Source organism: Cnephaeus nilssonii (genome assembly GCF_951640355.1).
Source record: "Cnephaeus nilssonii genome assembly, chromosome: 22".
In the NCBI taxonomy this organism is placed as follows: domain Eukaryota; kingdom Metazoa; phylum Chordata; class Mammalia; order Chiroptera; family Vespertilionidae; genus Cnephaeus; species Cnephaeus nilssonii.
Genome location: NC_137093.1, coordinates 10,857,622 through 10,880,205, shown reverse-complemented (window position 1 = coordinate 10,880,205; position 22,584 = coordinate 10,857,622). Strand labels below are relative to the sequence as shown.

Here is a 22,584-nt window from a genome sequence, read left to right as displayed (position 1 = left end):
GCCGCCGTGGTTGCCAGGCAACACGGTCCCTGCTGCCGCCGGCGCGGGGTTCGACCCGACAATGGGGCCGCGGGGCCTCCCCCGACTCCTGCTGGTGCTCCTGGACTGCTGGGCCTCCGTGAACGCCCAAGCCGGGACCACCCTGGTAGTGACAACGGAGGACCTCAACTCTACGGAACCAGCCCCGACGACTCCCCGACCTGTCTTGTCTGCTAGGCCCCCGGGTACCCCCAGGAACCCCGGACCCTCCTCCGGTCCCAGGCCCACCCCGGTCACGGACGGTGGGTACCAAGTGTCCGGTCCAGGGGATCCACAGTGATCCATCCTGGAGGGGGTAGCCCGGGTGAGGATGTAATATAATAATGTTGGCTAACGTTTATTGAACACTTTATTGTGCAAGCATTCCCAAGTGTTTCATAGGGATCCAATCAATAACTTTTAGAGGTAGATAGTATCCTTGTCATACAGATGAGAAAACCGAGGCTCAGAGAGCGTAAGTGGGACAATATCAAATCTTTGAAAGTACTTGCAGTGGTCCTGGACAACATTAATGCTAAAGGTAATAATGAATGAAGTCCTTGCAACTTTGCAGCCAAAGAAGAAATTAAATCGACAGTTTCTAGGCAGTTGTGAAAATTAAATGCAGAGGATGCACAGAACCCTGATTCCTGGTGGCCGTAAGTGGGTCCTTCCTCTGAATCAGAGGAGGTTGGGGATCTGCAATATTAATCCGATGATTCTTATGGTCAGGCAGGTGATTTAGCATGCTGGTTCTTAAACCTGTCTAAATATCAGCATCACTGGAAAATTTTTGAACAACACAGATGTCTGGGTTTCACAGTCAGCTTACCAAATCTGGGTCTTTGTATGTAGATAGAGCACAAACAGCTTTCCAAGTGAGCCAGATGACTAGCCACTTTGGAGAAACCCCAGATTGAGGGGTGCTCAAACTGACTAATCTTCATTTCTCCCAAAGTGCAGTAGCAAAAATCAAATGGATATTTGTATAAAACAGGTTTTTGTGTGTGCATTGCAGTGGCAGGGGGCAGTCACTACCTGCTGATTGTGATGCTCTGCATCCATTCTCTCCTTTCTGTAGTTGCTGCTTTGTGTGTCTGTGACCTGTCTCCAGCACAGTGTGACGTCAACTGCTGTTGTGATCCTGATTGCAGCTCCGTGGATTTTAGTGTCTTTTCTGATTGCTCAGTTCCAGTTGTCATGTAAGTTTGTGACACATGAAGTTTTGATAAAATTAGACCAAGATTATAAAATTTTGAGAAGACATGAAAACTCCCCTTGGCTGAAAAACTCAAGCCTGATTTCCTAAAGTTGCATCCTTCAGAAGCCATGCTGTCCAACCAATATGTAGAAGAGGATCTGTCCCTTATTGCATCCAGCCAGATAATAGTGCAGTCAAAAGAGCAGACAGAGTACTTTTTTAAGAGTATAATGAAATCTGTGTTCAGAGATTGAATTACATTTCACTTTGATTTGTAAACAGATAATGCATCATTTTTGCATTAGTGAATTCCTGTTATGTATAGCCTAGGGTGAAAGGTGCAGTTTAATTTTACAGCTTTTGTTTTGGACATAGTAATTGTAACAATAAATTAAATGGATGGTCAGGGAAGCTTTGTTTTTTACCTTTCTGATATGCAAATCTCCCAGGAATCCTCACAGTTCACATTGTATAGGAAAATAATGGAAAATGACATTCCTAGCCTATTACAAGGTAAAAAAGAATCTCTTCTGAGTGATCTGTTTCTCCTAATTCAGATTTCAAAGCTTTTTGAAAAACAGCAGCACTTAAAGAAGTTAATTTATTCAGGATGGGACCAACATATTCAGAGATGGAGTAATTATGTAATTCACTTATAAGAACTTAGTTTATAAATTTAATTCTAGTTAGATGGGAAAGGGTTATTGTATTAAAATGATTCTGAAACTCATCTGGAAGAATAAACAGATGAGAACAGCCAAGAGGTTATTGAATAAGAATAGAAAAAAAAAAGAATAGCAAACTCTTCTTACCAATAGATTGAAGAATGAAATACACTAAAAAATTAAAGAATGGCCCTAGCTGGTTCAGTGAATAGAGCATCAGCCCGAGGACTGAACGGTCCCAAGTTCAATTCTGGACAAGGGCACATACCATGGTGGCAGGCTCTATTCCTGGACCTGGTGGTCAGGGTGCAAGTGGCAACCAATCGATATGACTCACATCTCCCCCCTCCTTTCTACGCTCTCTAAAAAAAAATAAAAATCAATAAAAAAATATCCTCAGATGATGATTAATCACAACAACAACAAAAAATAAAATAAAAAATGAATGAAAAATATAGGTGAACATTTGTTGTGTGTGTGTGTGTGTGTGTGTGTGTGTGTGTGTGTGTTTTATTTCAGAGAGGAAGGGAGAGGGAAAGAGATAGAAACAACAATGATAGAGAATCATTGATTGGCTGCCTCCTGCACACCCCTTACTGGGGATCAAGCCTGCAACCCGGGCATGTGCCCTGATGGGGAATTGAACTGTGACCTGGTTTATAGGTCAACACTAAACCAACCACTGAGCCATGCCATTTGTTAATCTTAGGCTACGGAATGTCTTTTAAGCATAAACCCACAAACTATAAAAGATGGACAATTTTGTTATTTAAAAAAATTAGTCAATTATACCTCAATTTTCAAAAAGGAATTGTGATTGTAAAAACCAATTAAGACTTCTATAATGACAAAAAGACCATAAAATTGAAAGGTAATTAACTGGGAAAAAGTATGTATAACACATGACACTTAAAGAAGATTCTTTAGAATATGGGCTCTCACAAATCAATGAAAAGATAAACATTCTGATACACAAATGGCCAATAGGTATGAGCAAAAAACTTAATGGAGGAAATACCAGTGAGCAGTAACCATATGAAAATATGTTTAACCTGCTAGTAAATGATAAAATTCAAATTAAAATAACCAGATAACGGGTTTTTGCCCATGAAATTGGCAAAGGCTATTTATAAGTTGGATAATATCCAATCTTGGCAAGAGTCCAGGGAAACTGCACTCTTTGCTACAGTGTTGGTGAGGATGCATCTTGCCTTTCTGGAGGACAATCTGGCAATATGTCTCAGAAGCCTTAAATTATGTACCTACCTTTTGACCCAGCAATTCTTCTTCAGGGGATATAGCCTAAGGAAATAATTGGAGACATTCATAAATATGTATGTACAAGGATGTCATTATAGCATCATAAAGAACCGGGGAAATTAGAAACAACCTAAACCAACAATAGAGGATTGGTTAAAAAGAAATTAGGGTATCTTAATAAGTTGGTGTACAATGAAATCATCTATAATAATAAAAGTGTAATATGCTAATTAGACCAGACAGCTGAACGACCTTCCGGAGGTCATTCCGGATGTCCTTCCGGACTAAGCCGAGGCAGCGGGGGCTGAGGCAGAGGCGGTTAGGAGTGATCAGGCAGGCAGGTGAGCGGTTAGGAGCCAGTGGTACCAGATTGTGAGAGGGATGTCCAACTGCTGGTTTAGGCCGGGATCGGGCCTAAACCAGCAGTCGGATATCCCCCAAGGGGTCCTGGATTTTGAGAGGGTGCAGGCCGAGCTGAAGGACACTCTCCCACGCCCCCTGCACCGGGCCTCTAGTATAAAATTGCAAAAACATATTTGCTGACATAAATATTGGGTAATATACTGTATATTAAGTGAGAAAAGACCTGAAAGCAGTATGTAGAATATGATCCCATTTCTGTTATATCTCTATCGCCATATCTGTATCTGTGTCAAATTGATTAAGGTTTGTCAAGTCTGGGATGGGTTGAAGACCTGACTGTATAACTTCTAAGCTCCAAAACTTTCAGATGACTTCACATTTTCTAATTTTCACAGTACTTTGAAGATGGCTTTATTCTGAAGAAAAGTAATTTTAGGTCCCTTCTAATTACTTTTAAAAGTTCTGCAGAATTTTATATAATTGATTCTGTCAGAGTTTGCAGGGTTCATTTACATCAAAATTATGCCCTGATCTACATTTCATACTTGACAAGATTTCCTTGAAGGTTATTCTACTTGTCTTAATATTTTTCCTGTTAGAGGAAAATGTTTCAAATGCCAAACATTTTAACACTGAATAAACTAAATAAAAATGGATTCAATTCTAACATCACACTTTCATAAATATCTTCCATGTAGTTGTTAACATAGTACACAGTACAAGCACCTGACAGTTTTAAAGAATCTTGCTAAGATTGTGCGCACATGCCTTAAAACTTTTTTAAATTAAAAAAAAAAAACTTTTTAAAATTTTATTATTTTTTTTAATTTTCAGGGGTGATAGTCAGTTTTGTAGCCAAAAAGCAGCCATCTATTCTTTGAATTTAACAGCAAACCCACCCCAGAGAATATTTAAAGTTGTAGACCAGATCAATCCATCTATTTTCTGCATTCATATTACAAACTGTGAGTATTTGATATACTTTGTAAAACTCTGACTTTTTTTTCTTTTAAAAGATCTTTTATGGGAAAATGTCCAATTTAGTTAGGTTTAAAGCTTTCATTCTATGGTTTGGCTAGGGTGTATCTTCTGAGGCTGTTTCCCAGGCAACTGCAAGTAACTTTAGAGACCTGTGGGCATGCACATTTTCTTTACAAGTAAAGGAACTGCTTGGATAGTTGACTTTTGAAATCTCATACTTCATTTTAAAGGTGTTTATGATATGTAGACATGCATAGAAATCTATATTTATTTAGGCACATGAGGGTTTTTTGTTTTTTGCTTTATTTCCTCCTGGTTTAATGATTTAGAATCAGGTTTAGCTATAGTTTCAATTTCCGTTTTTCTCTTTTATTTTTACTTAGAATATTTGCATGAAAACAGGATCTTTATTTTTATCTGAGCATTTGGCTCAAATATGTGACTAGATCCAAAGCACAGGTAAAATGTAAAATGTTAGCGCTATCAAAGATCAGAGACACATTTATGGTTGTACCCAGTTAAGCTTTATCATCTTTTCAAAATGTCTTCATATTTTGGCTTTGTTCCCTTATAATTGAAAACATAGGGGAATACTATGTGATTTGTAACCTGGAGTAGTGACTGGTCCATCACTGTCACATTCTTTGACATAAGAGTGGCCCAGTGAACCTACCAGCCTATTCCCTTCTACCTTTTCCATAAACAGCAGGTATTCTCCCGGACTTCAGAGGTGGCTGTGTGAGGGTAGAAACAGGGTCCTTCATTCCCATAGCCATCTGGGATGGAGAAAGTTATTGATTATTACTGGCTTCTGTTGTGCTATTTATCTGTGGCTTTAGAAACCATTGCTTCAACACTGTTAGCGAAACAGGCCAAGTCTGAAGATTCTGTTTATTTAATCAGATTCAAGAAATCCTGGGGGAAGTTAATATGGAGAATTATACTTTATTTTTTTCACATGTCTTATTGCTTCTAAAACTGTTTCAAAATTTTATATGCGCTGTATATAATATATATGTATTTTATACTGATTTAAAATACCTTTTTCTAAAAACAGATAAACCTGCATTATCCTTTATTGATCCAGAAGTGCCCGATGAAAACAATTTTGATAAATTGATGAAAACATTAGATGGTTTTTCATTGAATACAGAATCAGATGTTTCTTTAACAAATGAACCAGATGTTCCAAATACTACTAAATATGAGGTGAGCCAAGAACCGAAGTCTATTCATCCTGTTGCAAATATCCTGTCCTTGTAAGTTATTTTTTCAGTATGTTCCCAGTAAAATCAGCTACATGAGACATATAATTCATATAATACACACAAAAAATTAATGTTTGTGCCTATAAATCAAAGATCATGAAAATTAAAATTGAGTAGTTGAATTCTAACATAGGAATTATTTTTCATTTTATTTATTTAGTTTTAATCCTCACCCGAGGACATGTCCATTGATTTGAGAGAGAGAGAGAGAGAAAGAGACAGAGACAGAGAAACATCAATGTGATAGAGAAACATCTTTCAGTTGTGCTGGAGATTGGACCTTTAACCTAGACACGTGCCCTGACTAGGAATCGAGCCCAAGACCTTTTGGTACACGGGGTAACACTATAATCAACTGAGCCATACTGGCCAGGGCTCTAATATTGGGTTTAAAGTCATTTATTGTGTGGTAAGCTTGTATTTATCTCTGCAGAATTTGTTTTTTTCCACCTCAAGAAATGCAGCAAAGTGCTAGAGGCATGCTGCTGGAACAGAGGGCTTTGGTGGGATGCCTAATGTTCTCAAAGCTATATTTAGCTGTACAGACTTGGGGATGATATGTGCTATTTTATATATGTTCCTTAGTAAACCTTTCAGTGTGATTTAAATAAGTATTGCTATCCTATATAATAAAAGGCTAATATGCAAATTGACTGAATGGCAGAACGACCAGTCGCTATGACGCACACTGACCACCAGGGGGCAGATGCTCAACGCAGGAGCTGCCCCCGTGGTCAGTGCGCTCCTACAGGGGGAGCACCACTCAGCCAGAAGCCAGGCTCAGGCTGGTGAGTGCAGGGGCGGTGGCCCCCCCTCCCCCGAGTGCACAAATTTCGTGCACTGGGCCTCTAGTTGAAAAATAATTATCTCTCTCACCCCTGTCCCTGGCCACCAAGTTCCTGTCTGTAGAGGCAGACACCTATGTCAGCTTCTTATATAGTCCAGAGGAATTCCTTAACATATCCTTCCAGAGGAATTCCTTAATAAAAAGGCCTGCAATGTATAGTAACATGGATACAAAGAAACATGCACCCTTAAAAGAAATGGATGGGGCAGCTATATGTAAGCTCCATTTGGGCAAGGACCATATCTGTTTTTTGCTCATCACTGTGTTCCTAATGCCTGAAATGCTGCCTGGCACATAGTAGGCATCCAATAAGTGTTGAATGAATGACTTAATAATTGTTGGTGTTTCTCTTTGCAGTATGGGGTTCTTCTGCAGACTTCAGATTCATTTTTGAGATTTCCTTCTCCCCTTACATCATCTCTGTGCACTGATAATAACCCTGCAGGTAAGAGAGCGGGCAGTTTTCCTTGTCCTTAAAACAGACTTGGCTTAGTTTAAATTTATAGTAATCATAATTAAACAGGCTTCATGACTAGAAGCAGAGAGTCTTAGAGTTGCAAGAGGCCTCAAAGATTATGTCGTTCGGTGCCAGAATCTTTCCCACCACATGTAGTCACTGCTTGAGTACTTGTAGGATGGGGACTCCCAACCTGAACCAGCCTGCTGCGTTGTTTAACACCTCCATTTGTGGGGAAGTTCTCTCTTCACCAGAGCTAAAGTTTGTCAATAGCTGATATTCATTAAGCACTCACTGTGTGCTGGGTATAATGTTCAGTGCCTCTGAGGTAGAGTTATTGTCATTTGATGAGGAAAATGAGAAACATTCAGTTTCTTGCTTAGGCTTACCTAGGTGGTGGAGCGGGGGCAGGGATGCAACCCACGCAACTGCCTCCCATGGGCCCTGCTGCTCCTTTCAGGAGCTTCCCAGAACCGTGGAGCAATCCTCTTGGCAGTGGGAGGCAGCAAGCCTGGCTCTCCCATCCTTATGCCAGCCTCACTAGGAAGGAGCCAGCCAAGAATGGGTGATAGCTTGTGGCTTAATGAAACATCATTTGATACATGAAGGAAAATGTATTCTGTTGAAAAGATCCTTAACCTTGTTCGCTACAGCACCAGTGTGAATTAAAACCAAACTGAGAACATTTCCATCTAATGGATTTGCAAACCTTAAGAATGTAGGGCTTGTGGGGAAGTAGGCACTCATCTACAAAGCTAGTGGGACTATTTATTGGTACAACCTCTGTGAAGAGCAGTTTAGCAATATGTATGAAAATTGCAAAAGAATATGCCCTTTGACCCCACTGTTCTACTTCTAGGAGTTAGTCCTACAGAAACTCTGGCTCACATGCAAAATAATAGATTGTAGCAATGGTTGTGACAGCAAAGCTTGAGACAACTTAAGCATCCATCATGGGGAACTGGCTGAATAAATTATGGCTTATCTATAGTAGGATACTAATTATTCCTAAAAAAAAAAAAAAAAAAAGAGGGGGCGGGCGAGGAGGATGAGACAGGCTGAACTCCAAGATTGTTTAGTGAAAAAAACAAAGGGCAGGATATATATTGTGCATTTGTTTCTAAAAGGGGAAAGAAATACTAAAAATATATTTACACATACTTTTATTTGCATAGAATATTTCCAGAAAGATACACAAGAAACTTCATGCTGAGTGTCTCTTGGAGACTGGGGAACCAGGGCCCCAAGGGAGACCTCTCAATCCCTTTTTGTGATCTTTAATTTGGAATCATGTGAATGTGTTACCTATTTGAAAAATAAATTTTAAGCCCTGCCGGAACCGGTTTGGCTCAGTGGATAGAGCGTTGGCCTGCAGACTCAAGGGTCCTGGGTTAGATTCTGGTCAAGGGCATGTACCTTGGTTTCAGGCACATCCTCAGTAGGCAGCTGATTGATATTTCTCTCTCATCGATGTTTCTGACTCTCTCTCCCTCTCCCTTCCTCTCTGTAAAAAATCAATAAAATATATTTTTTTAAAAATTTAAGCCCTATTTTAAACGTGTCATATATCTGTATCAATTTATTTTGTAATTTTACTTCTATTACAATTTTATAGCTACCCTTGAACAGTTGAAATTTTCATTTTATTTTTTCCCCCCTTGGGAACGTTATGATTTCCAGCATTTCTGATGAATCAAGCTGTTAAGTGCACCAGAAGGATAAACTTGGAACAGTGCGAAGAAATGGAAGCTCTGAGCATGGCTCATTACAGCAGTCCTAAAATTTTGAGGGTAAGAATTATTTTGAAGTGAAGCTGATTCGTTAGGTTTGTTTTCTGTTCTTGGAACCCTTTTAAAATACAACAAGTATAGAATAATTTAAGTACATGATTGACACTCAAACTTTAAAATGTCTCCAGTTCTTTGGTATACTGATACCAAACATACTGGGGGAAAATCACTTAAAATAATTTCTGTTTTTATCTAGCTAGCTCATATTTTGCTTTTATTAAGTTTTTCTTTTTTCTTTCACTCATTTTGATGGTAACCAATAATGTCTGTTTCCTGAATTAAAAAAAATTAATAACCAAAAACTTTACTAATGATAAAAACATCTTAATGTCTGTGACAGAAATAATCATATTAGCACCAAGTAGAGATCTCTCTGAGAAACAGGCCAGAAAAGGGTAGAAAATCCTTTCTGGTTGGCAGATGAAATAAGTAACCAGGGAAGGGCAGGAAATAGCATTGCTGGGGAAGGGAAAGAGGCCACAGAGGTGAGAGGCCCCTTCCTCCTGGTAGCAGGGACCCGAGCCTGATCTGAAATGAGAGACGTCACCGGCCCATTTGGTGGATGATGTGGAGGGTTGCAGGGGAGAAAGTGTTTTTTAATGTTTAAAACCATGGGATTATTGTGAAATCCCGGATCTCCTGATTTTCTTTTTTGGGAGGTGGTGGAAGAGTGGTTTGTAGCATCAGTATCCATCTGGGCTTCAGTTTTCAGAGTCAAGTTCAACCTTTTTTCTCCCCTCCCTTCTCATGTCAGCCATCTAGGCCTGCGAATTCTTCCAGCGAGTTTGCCTTCTCAGTTTTCTGGAAGTATTCCCTCTGGCACGCAGGCACAGGTCTCTTTCAGCACAGGCCTCCCCAAAATTGTCTACTCATCTCCCTCCCCAAAGCTCCCGTGGCCTAAAAGGGTGGGTGTCCTGTGATTATAGAAGGGAGGTTGAGACCTTCAGGAAGAGTGCTCTGGCTGTGTAGAGGAGGCAGGGGCGTGGCCTTGAGGGGGCTTGGGCTAGAGGCTGGAAGACCACTTAGGAGGCTGTGAAGGATGCTGACCTTCCAGCGAGCACAGTGCAGTGAGAGTGACTGGCAGGTGGGAGCCATGTCTTCCTCACGGGGCTGTGTCACTGGTGACCACATGGAAAACACCGAGTGATGACCCTGAAGCAGAGGGCTTCCTAAGACTGGTTCTGTTGGGTTGGTCTATTAAGCTTCCATTTTGGAGGAGGTGAGTATCAAAGGGAAATGTAAGGTTACCTCTTTGATTATGATATAGATACAAGAAGAAGTAGCTGGCAGGTCTTGATTAAGGATATTCTTTGTTCCTCTTTGTGAAGTCTTAAATAAGATGAATATGCCCTTTGAGCCCCAGTCTGAAAAAAAGCAATAAAAATGATTTTTTGTTGTTGTATTTAACAAAATTTGTTGTTTCTTTCTGTCTAGGTACCTAATTCAAAAACAAAGGTAAGAGTATTTCTCAATGGAAAGTTTATTATACACTGTCTTATTTCTGAGCCTTTGGAAATGATTATACTTATGATTAGAAAAGTACCTTACTGCCAAGAACAAAAACACATGTCAAAAAGCAAGCAGAGCCTTAGCCAGTTTGGCTCAGTGGATAGAGCGTTGGCCTGTGGACCGAAGGGTCCCGGGTTCAATTCCAGTCAAGGGCATGTACTTTGGTTGCAGGCTCCTCCCCAGCCTGGCCCCTGGTCGGGATGTGTGCAGGAGGCATCCAATCGATGTGTTTCTCTCACATTGATGTTTCTCTCTGTCTTTCCCTCTCTCTTCCACTCTCTCTAAAAATCAATGGGAAAATATCCTGGGGTAAAGATGAACAAAATAAAAAAAAAAGCAAGCAGAAATGAAATAGGGAAACTTCATGGATGACCCTGTTGTAGTCATATGTTGGTATGATCATCCTCTGTGCTTTCTGGCATCCCCTGATACCTTCTTGGTCTCTTGTCAGGAGAGCGGGCTAGCCCCCAGGATGCTGTCAGTCCAGTGAGGAAGACAGAGCCGTTTTCCCCAGTGAGGAGGTGAGCATCCTAGTGTAGCTTCACATTTAGTTGCAGGCAGGTTCTGTTCCAAGCCTATCCCCCCAGCCCAGGGGCCCTGTCAGGCTGTGGTGAGGAGGCCAGTGTCTCTGTGGGTATGTCAGAGAGGAGGAACGTGGATCTACCTCTTATTCTTGGGTCTGTGCCCTATGCCTGCCTGTGAATGCAGGCGGTGGCCTTGCCATCGTATCCCAAAGCCTGTGTGGTTAGTCAGCCTTATTCAAAAGTCAGCTCTGCCATGACTTTCTCGTATAACATGCTCCTCACACCCCCAGTTGTCAAGCGGGCTATAAGCCTCTACGCGTATGAGCTGCTTTGTGCAGTGCCTGTCATACAGGAAGCACTTGGGACAACGATCCTACTGTCACCGATGTCATTAAGTCTTTGGACAGAAATGTGTTTGAGGTCGATATTTGAAAGGAAGTAGTTGTGTAATTTGAACTTCTATGTGTGGGCCTGGATTTCCTCTTCTGTGAAGGGGGTTTTCAGACTTGTTTTAGTTATAGAGCTTCTTCAAATGAAATCTCAAACAGAGCTCTGCCTAGTGTGTAAGATGGATTGAACCCAAGGCCCCTGGTTGGAATAAGGGTGGTGCCAGAAGCTCTCCATCTGCCCCGCCTCTCCATCTCTCTGCTGGTTTGGCCCCTCTGAGGAACCCTACAGCTCCCAGGAACCCAGTTTGAAAGTCACTGGACTGGCTCTCAAATACCTCTAAGTCACTAAAAAGTGCTTTGAACCTACCATTCAGAGCTTGAACTGTCTGGGGCAGTGGCCCTGTCTGCGATATGGCCTTAGTACTAGGGCGGTGCCTAGTATGTGTTGGGTTATATGTTAAGTGAATGAGTGACTAGGGGATTGGCTCAATCAAGTAGGGAAGATCCTTATGAGGAATAATGGGATGTTACTGAAAGGCACGTAGTGTACGCCAAGCAGTGTTTCCAAGTGCTGCTACACATGTCTGAAGTCCTTGGTCATCTTAGCAATCCCTAGGAAGTAGGTCCTGTTATTGTGCCCCTCTGTCACGTGATTCACAGATGAATTACTTGCCCAAAGCTATGCAGCAGGGAAGTGGCAGAGCCGGGACAGGAATCCAGGCTGTCTGGCCACAGAGACCATGACACTGGACTAGCTCTTCTGCGTACCAGGCCTTGAGTTACAGGCTTCCCGCACATTCTCTCTGCATCCTGTGGCCACACAGGAAGTGGAAGGCTGGGACTTCCAACTCAGATTTGTGTGGCGTTAGAGTTTGTGCTCTGAAAGACAAGCATATCAACTAATATCAGAGGTTTCTTCATTTTAAATTTTTACTTATTGATTTGAGAGAGGGAGAGATTAATTTGTTGTTCCACTTAGTTATGCATTCATTGGTTGATACTTGTATGTGCCCTCACCAGGAATTGAACTCACAACCTTGGCATATCAGGATGATGCTCTAACCAACAGCTACCCAGCCAGGGCCTAAGGTTTTTTTTCCAATTGACTTCCAAGGTCTGTTAGAGAATCAGGAATATAAAAATTGGATCCAGTCTCCCCATTAAGTGAAGCCCCTGATGACAGCCTGGAATCATTGTCAATATCTGTTGAACCATCAGTGAAAGGTTAAGTTATGGCCCCATAGTTATTTATTTATTTGTTTATTTTTATTGATTTTTTATAGAGAGAAAGAGAGAGGGATAGAGAGTTAGAAACATGGATGAGAGAGAAACATCGATCAGCTGCCTCCTGCACGCCCCCTACTGGGGATGTGCCTGCAACCAAGGTACATGCCCTTGACCGGAATTGAACCCGGGACCCTTCAGTCCCCAGGCCGACGCTCTCTCCACTGAGCCAAACCGGCTAGGACGGCCCCATAGTTTTATTAAGTACTAGAGGCCCGATGCACGAAATTCATGCAAGAGTAGGCCTTCCTTCCCCTGGCTGCTGGCACTGGCTTCCCTCCGGCACCCAGGACCCGGGCTTCCCTCATAGCCCCGGCTTTGTCTGGAAGGTCGTCCAGAAGGACGTCCAGAGGGATGTCTGGTCTAATTACCGTATTATGCTTTTATTATTGTAGATGCTTTGGTTCTTTGGTTTGGGATGGGAGATGATTGAGTGGGACATGCAGGAAACCAGAACAGCCCTGCCATTGTCATTCTTGTGGCTGTTCCTGTGGATGCTGATAGACTAGTGCTGCTCTTCCCATTGGTCTTTCTAAAGCTTGTTTAAACTGGACCGTTTGGTCCTAGCTGATTTGGCTCAGTGGATAGAGCATCAGCCTCTGGACTGAGGGGTCCCAGGTTCGATTCTGGTCAAGGGCATGTGCCTAGGTTGCAGGCTCGATCCCCAGTAGGGGGCGTACAGGAGGGAGCCAATCAATGATTCTCTCTCATCATTGATGTTTCTCTCTCTCTTCCCTTCTCCCTTCCTCTCTGAAATCAATATATATATATATATATATATATATATATATATATATATATATATATATTTAAAACATATTTAAAAAAACACACAACCTAGACTGTTTGGTTTCTGCCAGCCACACCCACATACTACAGGGTGTGCCTGGGACTGTTGGAGAATATGCATGTGTGCATACAGAGTGAGGGCATTAATCCGTAGGAACTGAGTTTTGGAGGTGATAACATATACATGCATTTGATGGTGTGATGAGAGTTCTTTGTGTGTGTGTTTGAGACATAATTCACCTCCATAAAACTCACCATTTAAAAGTGTACAATTTAGTGGTTTTGGGTATATTCCCAAGGTAGTGCAGCCATCACCATTATCACCAGGACATTCTTACTGCTCCAAAAATAAGCCCTGTGCTTATTAGCAGCCACTCTTCATTGTTCCCCAACCCCCTCTCTCTGTCCCAGCAACCACTAATATATTTTCTGTTTCTGTGGATTTGCGCTATTCTGGACATTTCACATAAAAGGAATCACACAGTATGTGACCTTTTGTGTCTGGCTTCTATTGTTTAGCATCATGTGCTTAAGGTTCATGTATGTTGTAGCAAGTGTCAGTCCCTTATTCCTTTTCATAGATGAATAATATTCTTTTGTATGAATATACCACATTTATTTATCCAGTCATCAGTTGATATACTTGCGGGTTGTTTTCAGTTTGTGGCTATTATAAATGCTGCTGTGAACATTTGTACACACACACGTGTGTGTGTGTGTGTGTGAGCATATGTTTTCAGAGGTAACCACAAGTAAAGTTTTGGCTATATCTTTCTTTTTTTTTAAATTTCTTTATTGATGAAGGTATCACATATTTGTCCTCATCCCCCCATTCCCATCCCACACCCCTCCCCACACATGCCCCACCCCCCTGTTGTCCTTAACCGCTGGTTAGGCTCATATGCTTGCACACAAGTCCTTTGGTTGATCTCTCCCCTTTACCCCCACCCTTCCCTACCCTCCCTCTGAGGCCCGACAGTCTGATCCATGCCTCCTTGTTTCTGGGTCTGTTCTTGTTCATCAGTCTATATTGTTCATTATTTCCCTTAGATGAGTTAGAAATACACTTATAAGAACCGAAAATGAGACAAGCAATAATGGTTATGGTGACAGGCAAATGAATCAGTCTGTAGTGAGTTTCTTTTTGGGCCAACAGTTTTGGCTATATCTTTCTTAAGTATTTTCTCTGTGGACGTATATATGTACTTACATATAAATATCCACATTTTCACAAATGTGGAATTACATAGCATGCCTGTTGTTCTGTAGCACACTTTTCCCTACTTGGCAGTGTATCAGTGGAAGTTCATTTCAAGTGTTTTGTTATTTTAACTCATTCACCTCTGTTGTGGTGTCTTCGGTAATCCAGGACTTCTTTATTTGCAGGTCCCTATCACTGTCCAGTCCATCATCATTCAGTCTCTAAATAAAACGCTTACCCGGCTGGCAGACACGCACGTATTGGAGCCAGTTCTTGTCGAAGAGGCGGGGGCTGTTAAAGTCTGCACCAAGGTCGTTCTAGAGGTAGGGCCACTTGGCTTTGAAAGCTCGATTAGTTTGTGGCAGACTCGAACTGCGTGGTCCCGAGGGGTTCAACTGGATGCCCTTCAAAAGGGGCTCTGGCCCACACTGTGGTGTTGCTTTTCTTGACGTGGCCTCCTGCTTGTCTTTCTGCTGTTCCTCAGAGGACACCTCTTTGTCTCTGAAGTAATCACGTGTGCTTTTTCTCCATAAACCTAATGACTTACAAGAATACATAAAAGATTGTTTTTGTTGCCATTGTTTTGTTTTAATGTTTCCACTGCAGAGAGAGACTGATTATATTCTGCCCAGGCCAGCTGATTTGGAACTTACGTAATCGGGTACGGAGAGGCTCAAATGACCCTGCTTGTCAGCAGGGGTGACGCCGAAATAACATCTCCCCTAACCTGATTGGACAGGAGAGAAAAGCTTCAAGTGGAGAAATGGGAGAGCACTTGCCCCTTCTCTATATTTTATTTGCGTTATTGATACAGCTGCAGAAATGTCATGGGAACAGATGTATTTGGAGTGTCGTTTCGTTTTTAGGTAAAGTACAGTCTCACATACACAGATGCAGGTGAAGTAACAAAAGCCGATCTCTCTCTCCTTCTGGGGACAGTTAGCGACACAGAGCTTCCACTCCAGCAAAAGTTTGAAATTCATTTTATTCAGGTAAGTTTGATCAACTTTGTACAAGTAGCTCACTGCCAAGTGAAAAGAAATCCTAACTTGTCAGTGAAAAACATAATCTCACCAATATGTAATACCTTAATCAATAAAGAAATTTAAAAAAAAAGATAGAAACAAAAAAGAAAAACATAATCTCAGCTTAGAAGTATTGCCACACCTAACCCCTTGCACTGAACGAAGGCTTGCACATAGCATTGGGTTTGTAATGAATCAGGCCGAGGCCTGCATCCTTTCCCACGGGGACTGAGTCCTTGCATGCAAGCTTGCTCTTTACAGCATGATGTACTCCTACACTCAGAAGATACATTTATAGTTCTGAGTAGGGGAGAAATCATTTTGTTGGTCAGTAATCCCGGATTTTATTCTGAAAAGCATTTCATTTCCCCCCCTGCCACTTCCTTGTTAAAGTGAGAATTACTTGGGGGCTTTTCTGCATTGTCTTACAGCAAAATACAAAGCCGGTTCCTCTGAGTGGAAACCCTGGTTATGTTGTGGGCCTCCCGCTAGCTGCCGGATTTCAGCCTCACAAAGGATATCCTTTTGGTTCCGTGGGGAAGGTTGATTTCCCTGTCCACATGCGTGAGCCACGCTTCCCTTTATCGCTGAGGGGCCTGTGGGCTGGAGAGGCTGGTCTCGGCCACAGGCTTCCCTGGTGGCTCTGGAGGGGGTGGTCAGGCCACACAGCATGTGGGGCTCCTTGGAGACTGGAGGTTAGGGGTGAAACAGCATGACCCAGGAAAATGTCAATGTTTATAATGAAAGTCTTAACCTCGAAAAGCTGACAGACATTTAGGTGTATTTAATTTCACAGAGATCCAAACAAATTTAGTGATTTTGAAAACTTGGAATTACTTTTGCAGGGCCAGTTTCTGAAGATTTTTTTTCTTCTGAGGATCTAATCAAGGAAAATAGTTATAACTGCTTTTACCATCTCCTGGGAAATAGCTGTCATATTCCCAGAGGCCCAGAGAAAAGATATTTGGGTCTCACTCATGTCTCAGTCACACATGTGCCACTGTTGCTGGAGAACCAGACTGCTGTCGTACTGGGTGGTTATCCCTTAACTCTCTATGAATGTCTGGGATTATTCAGACCATGAATAGATATGGACAACTTACTATTCTTCGTAGCACAGCTGAGCAAGACTGCTTGGCAGTAGAGGGGATTCGGACCCCAGTATTATTTGGTTACAATATGCAATCTGGCTGTAAACTAAGGTAAGGGAGAGACTTGTTTCTGTTGGAACTTGCATGTGTTGACCAGAAAATAAAACATTCCTCCCCCCCCACTCTGTGTCAATCAGATATTTGGCTGATGGGAGTGCCTGTGAAAGCTACAATGTACCTTATGATTATTAATAGGTAGTACAATAGTGACAATACATTATAATATAGTTTTTTTTAATTTTTTATTTTAATTCTCAGAACCATATGCCATGCATGGTTCAAAGGAAAACTATTACAACCATTTTTCAAATCAAATAGAGTGGAGTAAAAACCTCAAGGCTTTGTATGTTTTGTTTTTAAGGTTGCATAGCACTTGAGTTCACTGCAAAAATACTTCCCCTGGAAGTCCTTGCTATAGGTCTGCATTTTCATATACTGCACACAACATAGCAAGCCCAGTGAGAGGAAGCCTGAGTGTGATCTGCTTTTAATTTACTGGTACTTTTTTTTTTTATCATCAAACATGCATCTACTGTAAAATGTCAAATGGCTCTGCATGGCTTATTTTAAAACAGCAGTTCTTACCCTCACCTGCCCCACCCCAGAGGTAGTAACTCTTATAGCTGATTTTTTGGAAATTTACCTTCAAATCTTTAGCCTGCATATAACGCTATTTCTTGATAGTTTAGTTTTAAGGATTATTTCTTGAGTTCCCACTATGGAAGATGAAAATCTGGCCCTTTTCCCTTTCACCCCCTACCCCACCATCAACTCACTTCTGACCCTGTAACTCCCCAGGGAAATTTTGTCATTATTTTGGTTAGACCAGTACGTGCCATTTACATTTTTACATTATTAGTTCCGTTTTGTTGTTGTTAATCCTCATCCAAGGATATTTTTTCCCATTCATTTTTAGAGAGAGTGGAAGGGTGGGGGAGAGAAATAGAGGGAAACATCAATTGGTTGCCTCCTGCACGTGCCCTGGGGCCCTTGAACAAACCTGCAACCCAGGTAGGTGCCTTTGACTGGGAATTGAATCTGTGACCGTTCATGATGATGCTCTAATCACTAAGCATCACTAGCCAGAGCTTACGTTATTAATTCTGATCATTTTAGACCAGCATTTGTGAAAGGGGGGTTCAGAATACATTTCCACAAGATGTCAGTAGGGGTAGGTCTATGATTTAATATGTTTGGGAAATACCAATTAAAGTTAAAAACCTGTTCCTACTGTAGGACTTCTCAGAGCCTTTAATATGCCAGTGTACTTCAGGAGGGACATGGGTATGCAGTAGTTCCCAAACTTTTGGCCATGGAACCTTTCTTGTACAGAGCCTCTTGATGGAACACAGTTTGAGAAACATTGTTTTGGGTTCATCTCCTTGGCCAACGACGATTTCTCAAAGTTAGAAACACATGGCTTCTTTCAAACAATCCCCTTTTGGAGAGTGAGAAAATAAACCAGAGAGAGCATGTGTGTTGTTGAGCCTGTGAAAAATGCTGGTGTGAGCAACAGCCTCATTTGATTGACTTCTTTTTCCTTCTCCAAAGACTGACCAGCACTATCACGTGTCCACTTGTCGTGGAGAAGGTGAAGAGCCTGCTGAAGGGCCAGGGCTTCCCAGATTATGTGGCCTCTTTTGGAAATTCTCAGGCCCAGGATGTGCTGGACTGGGTGCCTATCCACTTCATCGCCCAGGCACCCCACATGAAGGTACTGGGGGAGAAGTTGAAGGCCACATAATGGCGATCTCTCTTTCTTCCACTGCCCTCCACCCCGTGGGAGGTAGATGGCTCTGGGCGGGAGCCTGGGCTTTGTTATCAGATGGGCCTGGACCCTGAATACTGATTTTGTCCTTGTTAACACTGTTGTCATTGGCCATTGATTTTGTGGGATTGGGCCCTTTCCTCTCTGTGAAGTGGGAATGATGGTTATAGTACCTATCTCATAGGGATTGTTGAGTTAATGAGGTAATTAATATTCATGGTGCCTAGTGGTTACTCCATAAATGGGAACCTGACCATTCCTACTGTCATTGTTGGGGTTACATGAGGCCTCTTCTAGGCATTGGATATGAGACAAGTGTGAGGACTGTCTCAAAGAGATTGAGACATCCTCTCATCCACAGCGCTGTTCCCTGGTCTATAAAGGCGGCCCACATGAGAGCTTTCAATTCAAAAGTTCCCAGGAGTTTAATGGATTTGACATCCTATAAATGGGTTCCTGATCACATGTGATTCTTCTGCCCACCTTTTCCTTTTGTCTCAGCAGTCAGTGTGGGCTGGCCCCCATCCCTGGAGGTGTGCTCTCCATCTTATCCTTTAATTGCCCAGCTTTTTCTTGTCACAGTTTCTTCAGGCCTTTCATTATCTGCTTAGCATATTTATAGCATGGGGACAGTGGGGGTGAGGACTGCTCCCCAGCTCGGATCCCGCCCTTCCTGCCAGAGACCGGTGATTGCTCAGTCCCTGCTTTTCAGCTGCTAAGTCTTGGCTCAGCTCTGCTGCCTCAGTGAACCAGGCAGATTGCTTCTGGCTTCTTGGAGATGGGTTAAGACATCCAGTTATTGCTTCCCCCTCAGAAGGGAAAACAGGTTGGGAGGAGACGCAGCAGTGAGGACATTAGCACTGCCAGGGTCTGTGCTGGTCCAGGTAGCTCAGGGCCTGGGTGGGTTTTGTGCCAACCTTTCAGGAAACCCAGGTAGCAGCAGACATGAGAGCATCTGCTAAGCTCAGTTATACCAGCTGCTTGTTGCATCTTCTCCTAATAACAGGATATGCAAGGATCTCTCAGCCTACAAATTGCTTAAAAGGCAGTTCCAAGCTAAGGATCCCACCAGTGCCTTTTTGGCAGGCACACATTTAGCAGGCCTGCTAGCTTTTCATGCCTTGAAGAGATGTGTTTTTAAAAGCTTGTTATTATGGAAAATTTCAAACATACACAAAAATAGAATAATACAACGGAATCCCTTCTAACCATCATGCAGCTTCAACAGTTATCACAGTTGCCAACTAAAGAGGTCTAGAGGCAGGAACAAGATCGGGAAGGCCCACCAACCATTTTCCCCTGGGGGCTGCCCAAACAGAGGCCCTGGAGCAGAGGCCTCAGGCCCAGCTCCCACAGCGTCCAGTCTGAACTGGGCAGCTCCATGGAGGCTCTCGGTTCCTGTGGAGAGCTGGCAGTATCTTTGACAACTCAGACTCTGCCTATAAACCCCAGTGTAACACCTTCATTGCCAATTGATGAAACCAGATAAATGAAAAGAAGGCACATTTCTTTTAAGTGTATTTTAACATAATATGCAATCGGGCTTAATTTGTCTGTTAATAATACCATTCTCTCTCCTCCCCACCCAATGCCAGTTTCTCTCCTCAGGTATCTCAGAGGTAGCTATAAACAGGTAGAGCTGTGGTCGGCAAACATGCGGCTCTTTGGCCCCTTGAGTGTGGCTCTTCCACAAAATACCACAGCCTGGGCGAGTCTATTTTGAAGAAGTGGCGTTAGAAGAATTTTAAGTTTTAAAAATTTGGCTCTTAAAAGAAATTTCAATCGTTGTACTGTTGATATTTGGCTTTGTTGACTAATGAGTTTGCCGACCACTGAGGTAGAGGAAGATAGAGCAGGCAAGGCCCTGAAGGTTCTACAGACATGCACTGGGCTTACAACTCCCAGCTGATGCTGGATTGGAAGGAATGGAAAAATTGTGCGTTAGGTGTTAAAATGTTTTTGGAGCATTGAGTACTTTAAAATATGTGCTTTCTCTAAGCGGTTTTTATCTGAACTTTGAGAGTCTATTCATTCTCTTGTTCAGAACATTTTGTAATATGTGAAACATTTTATAATTAAAACTCTGAACTGCAGATTAAGTTTGATGTGTGGTTGGTGTAATAGTCAAACTGATTAACAGCATTTTGTTTTGTAGGATGTCTGCCAGCTCCCACTGGCTTTGGTTATAGAAGTGAAGTGGACGAAGTACGGATCCTTACTGAACCCACAGGCTAAAATAGTCAACGTAACTGCAAACCTAATTTCATCCTCATATCCTAAGGTAGGCCTAACTTTAGTTTCAAGGTATAGGTTAAGACACAAGTCCAGACAAAACTCAAGTGTGATAGTAAAATTTACTATTTTGTGAAAAAGATTATAATTAAAATGGAAACAATCTGGATTCTTTTTTAAAAAATATATTTTTATTGATTTCAGAGAGGAAGGGAGAAAGATAGAAACGTCAATGATGAGAATCATTGATCGGCTGCCTTCTGCATGTCCCCTACTGGGGATTGAGCCCGAAACCCAGGCATGTGCCCTTGACCGGAATTGAACGCCGACGCTCTATCCACTGAGCTAAACCATCTAGGGCAACAATCTGGGTTCTTAAAACACTGTAGCCGTCATTTTCTTTCACTTAGAGGAAAAACCTCCACTGACAAGGGTTTCATTCACAGTAGCACACTTGTTTAGATTTATCTTTAAAATTCTTATGAAAATTGAGTTGTGATTGACATTGATGTGTTGGGACAACCCGGGTAAAAATTATTTCTCTCATCCAAGTTAATGGCTGATTAGCCCTCCACATACCTATCAGATTTTTGAATGACCAACAGTGGTCAGTGAGGATCAGAGTGAAAGATGTCGTGTCTTTGTTATCTGGTAACACCCGGGCAGCAAGGCTTACAGCACCCTGGCTTTTTATTACAGACCAACTCGGGAAAAGAAAGGACGGTTCTTATTTCCACTGCGGTTTCTTTTGTGGATGTGTCTGCACCGGCAGAGGCAGGCTTCAGAGCTCGGCCAACCATCAATGCCAAGCTGCCCTTCAATTTCTTCTTCCCGTTTGTTTGACGTAAGTCATTTAAAGGAAGGAGGCCACACCTCTAGAATAGAGTGGCTTCCAGACCAGTACACCTCCCCTCCCCACTCATTTCCCTCCTTTTGGAAATTTTATTCTACTTGGTTTGACTTTAAAAGGGGGCACTATCTGATCTTGGTAATTTCCAAAACTCTCAACACACAGATCGTATGTGGAAATCAAATTGCACCTTTGGGAAGTCGGTAGAGAGAACAGACTTTGAAGTAACACAGGCATTGAGGGTTTATCCAGTTCACTCACCTCCTGCTTTGATGTGAGTTGTTGTTAAAATAATCATTGTTTTTAGTTCAGGTTTTCTTTCAAGTCCCATTGAAACGAGTACAAAAATAGCAAACTATTGTATAAGCTCATGCAGATAGAATACAAGGCCTCAGGAGGGGATCTTCCCCCAAATGTCATGTTAATTAGAGTGGAGTCTTGGGTCCAATTGACATTTCTGTACCAGGCACTGTCGCTAGCTAGCTCTCCAACTGGCTAGCTAGCTCTCCAACTGGTGGGCTGGTGTGGAATGCCACAGAGCAGTTCCAAGCAGTTGAAGCTGGAAAGAATATTGTAGGAGGGTCTGGGGGAAGGAGAGAGTTTATGTTCTACATTAATTGTACAGTAATTGAGAAAAACGTTGTCAGGTGGCAGAATTGGGTGGAGCAGCTAGCAGCTGGGTGATGCAGCTGGATGATGCAGAGGAGGGCTGGGAACCCGAGGACAGCCTCCTTGGGGAACTGCCCTTCAACAAGCTGTTTAGAACAGTTTGGAAATAGAAAAGGCCTTTCTAGAATGGGCTGGTAGCTAAGGTAGCTTCCTTTTTGTTTTTCTTTTGTCTTTCAGAGCGCTCATAGGAAAGAATGCCTCAGTATTCCCGCAGAACGTGAAAACGACATTTGATGAGATTAAATGTTATATACAACTAGTGATTGTCCAGCTTTGTTGTACATTTTCGAGTAAGAATCAAGTGCTCCACATGAGAAACAGCTTATAATACATTTGTGATACA

The 22,584-nt window shown here is 42.2% G+C and overlaps 1 protein-coding gene across 3 annotated transcripts; it reads left to right on the top strand.

Moving 5' to 3' along the window:
* Positions 1 to 22,556, top strand: TCTN1 (tectonic family member 1). 3 transcript variants are annotated; one of them, XR_013813040.1, is made up of 16 exons: positions 1 to 281; positions 1,100 to 1,220; positions 4,342 to 4,472; positions 5,546 to 5,697; positions 6,961 to 7,048; positions 8,741 to 8,850; positions 10,285 to 10,305; positions 14,732 to 14,869; positions 15,413 to 15,538; positions 16,003 to 16,088; positions 16,633 to 16,773; positions 18,274 to 18,436; positions 20,646 to 20,771; positions 21,422 to 21,566; positions 21,738 to 21,846; positions 22,419 to 22,542. XR_013813040.1 is itself a non-coding variant. In XM_079762757.1 (15 exons), exons 1-14 carry the CDS (start codon positions 62 to 64, stop codon positions 21,563 to 21,565), a joined length of 1,767 nt encoding a protein of 588 aa, XP_079618883.1. In that variant the 5' UTR covers positions 1 to 61; the 3' UTR covers position 21,566; positions 22,419 to 22,556. The 3 variants fall into 3 exon arrangements, 2 of the variants coding, with proteins under 2 accessions (XP_079618883.1, XP_079618884.1); XM_079762757.1 differs by lacking the exon at positions 21,738 to 21,846 and having other exon boundaries at positions 22,419 to 22,556; XM_079762758.1 differs by lacking the exons at positions 21,738 to 21,846; positions 22,419 to 22,542 and having other exon boundaries at positions 21,422 to 21,730.
* The last annotated feature ends 28 nt before the right edge of the window (positions 22,557 to 22,584 follow it).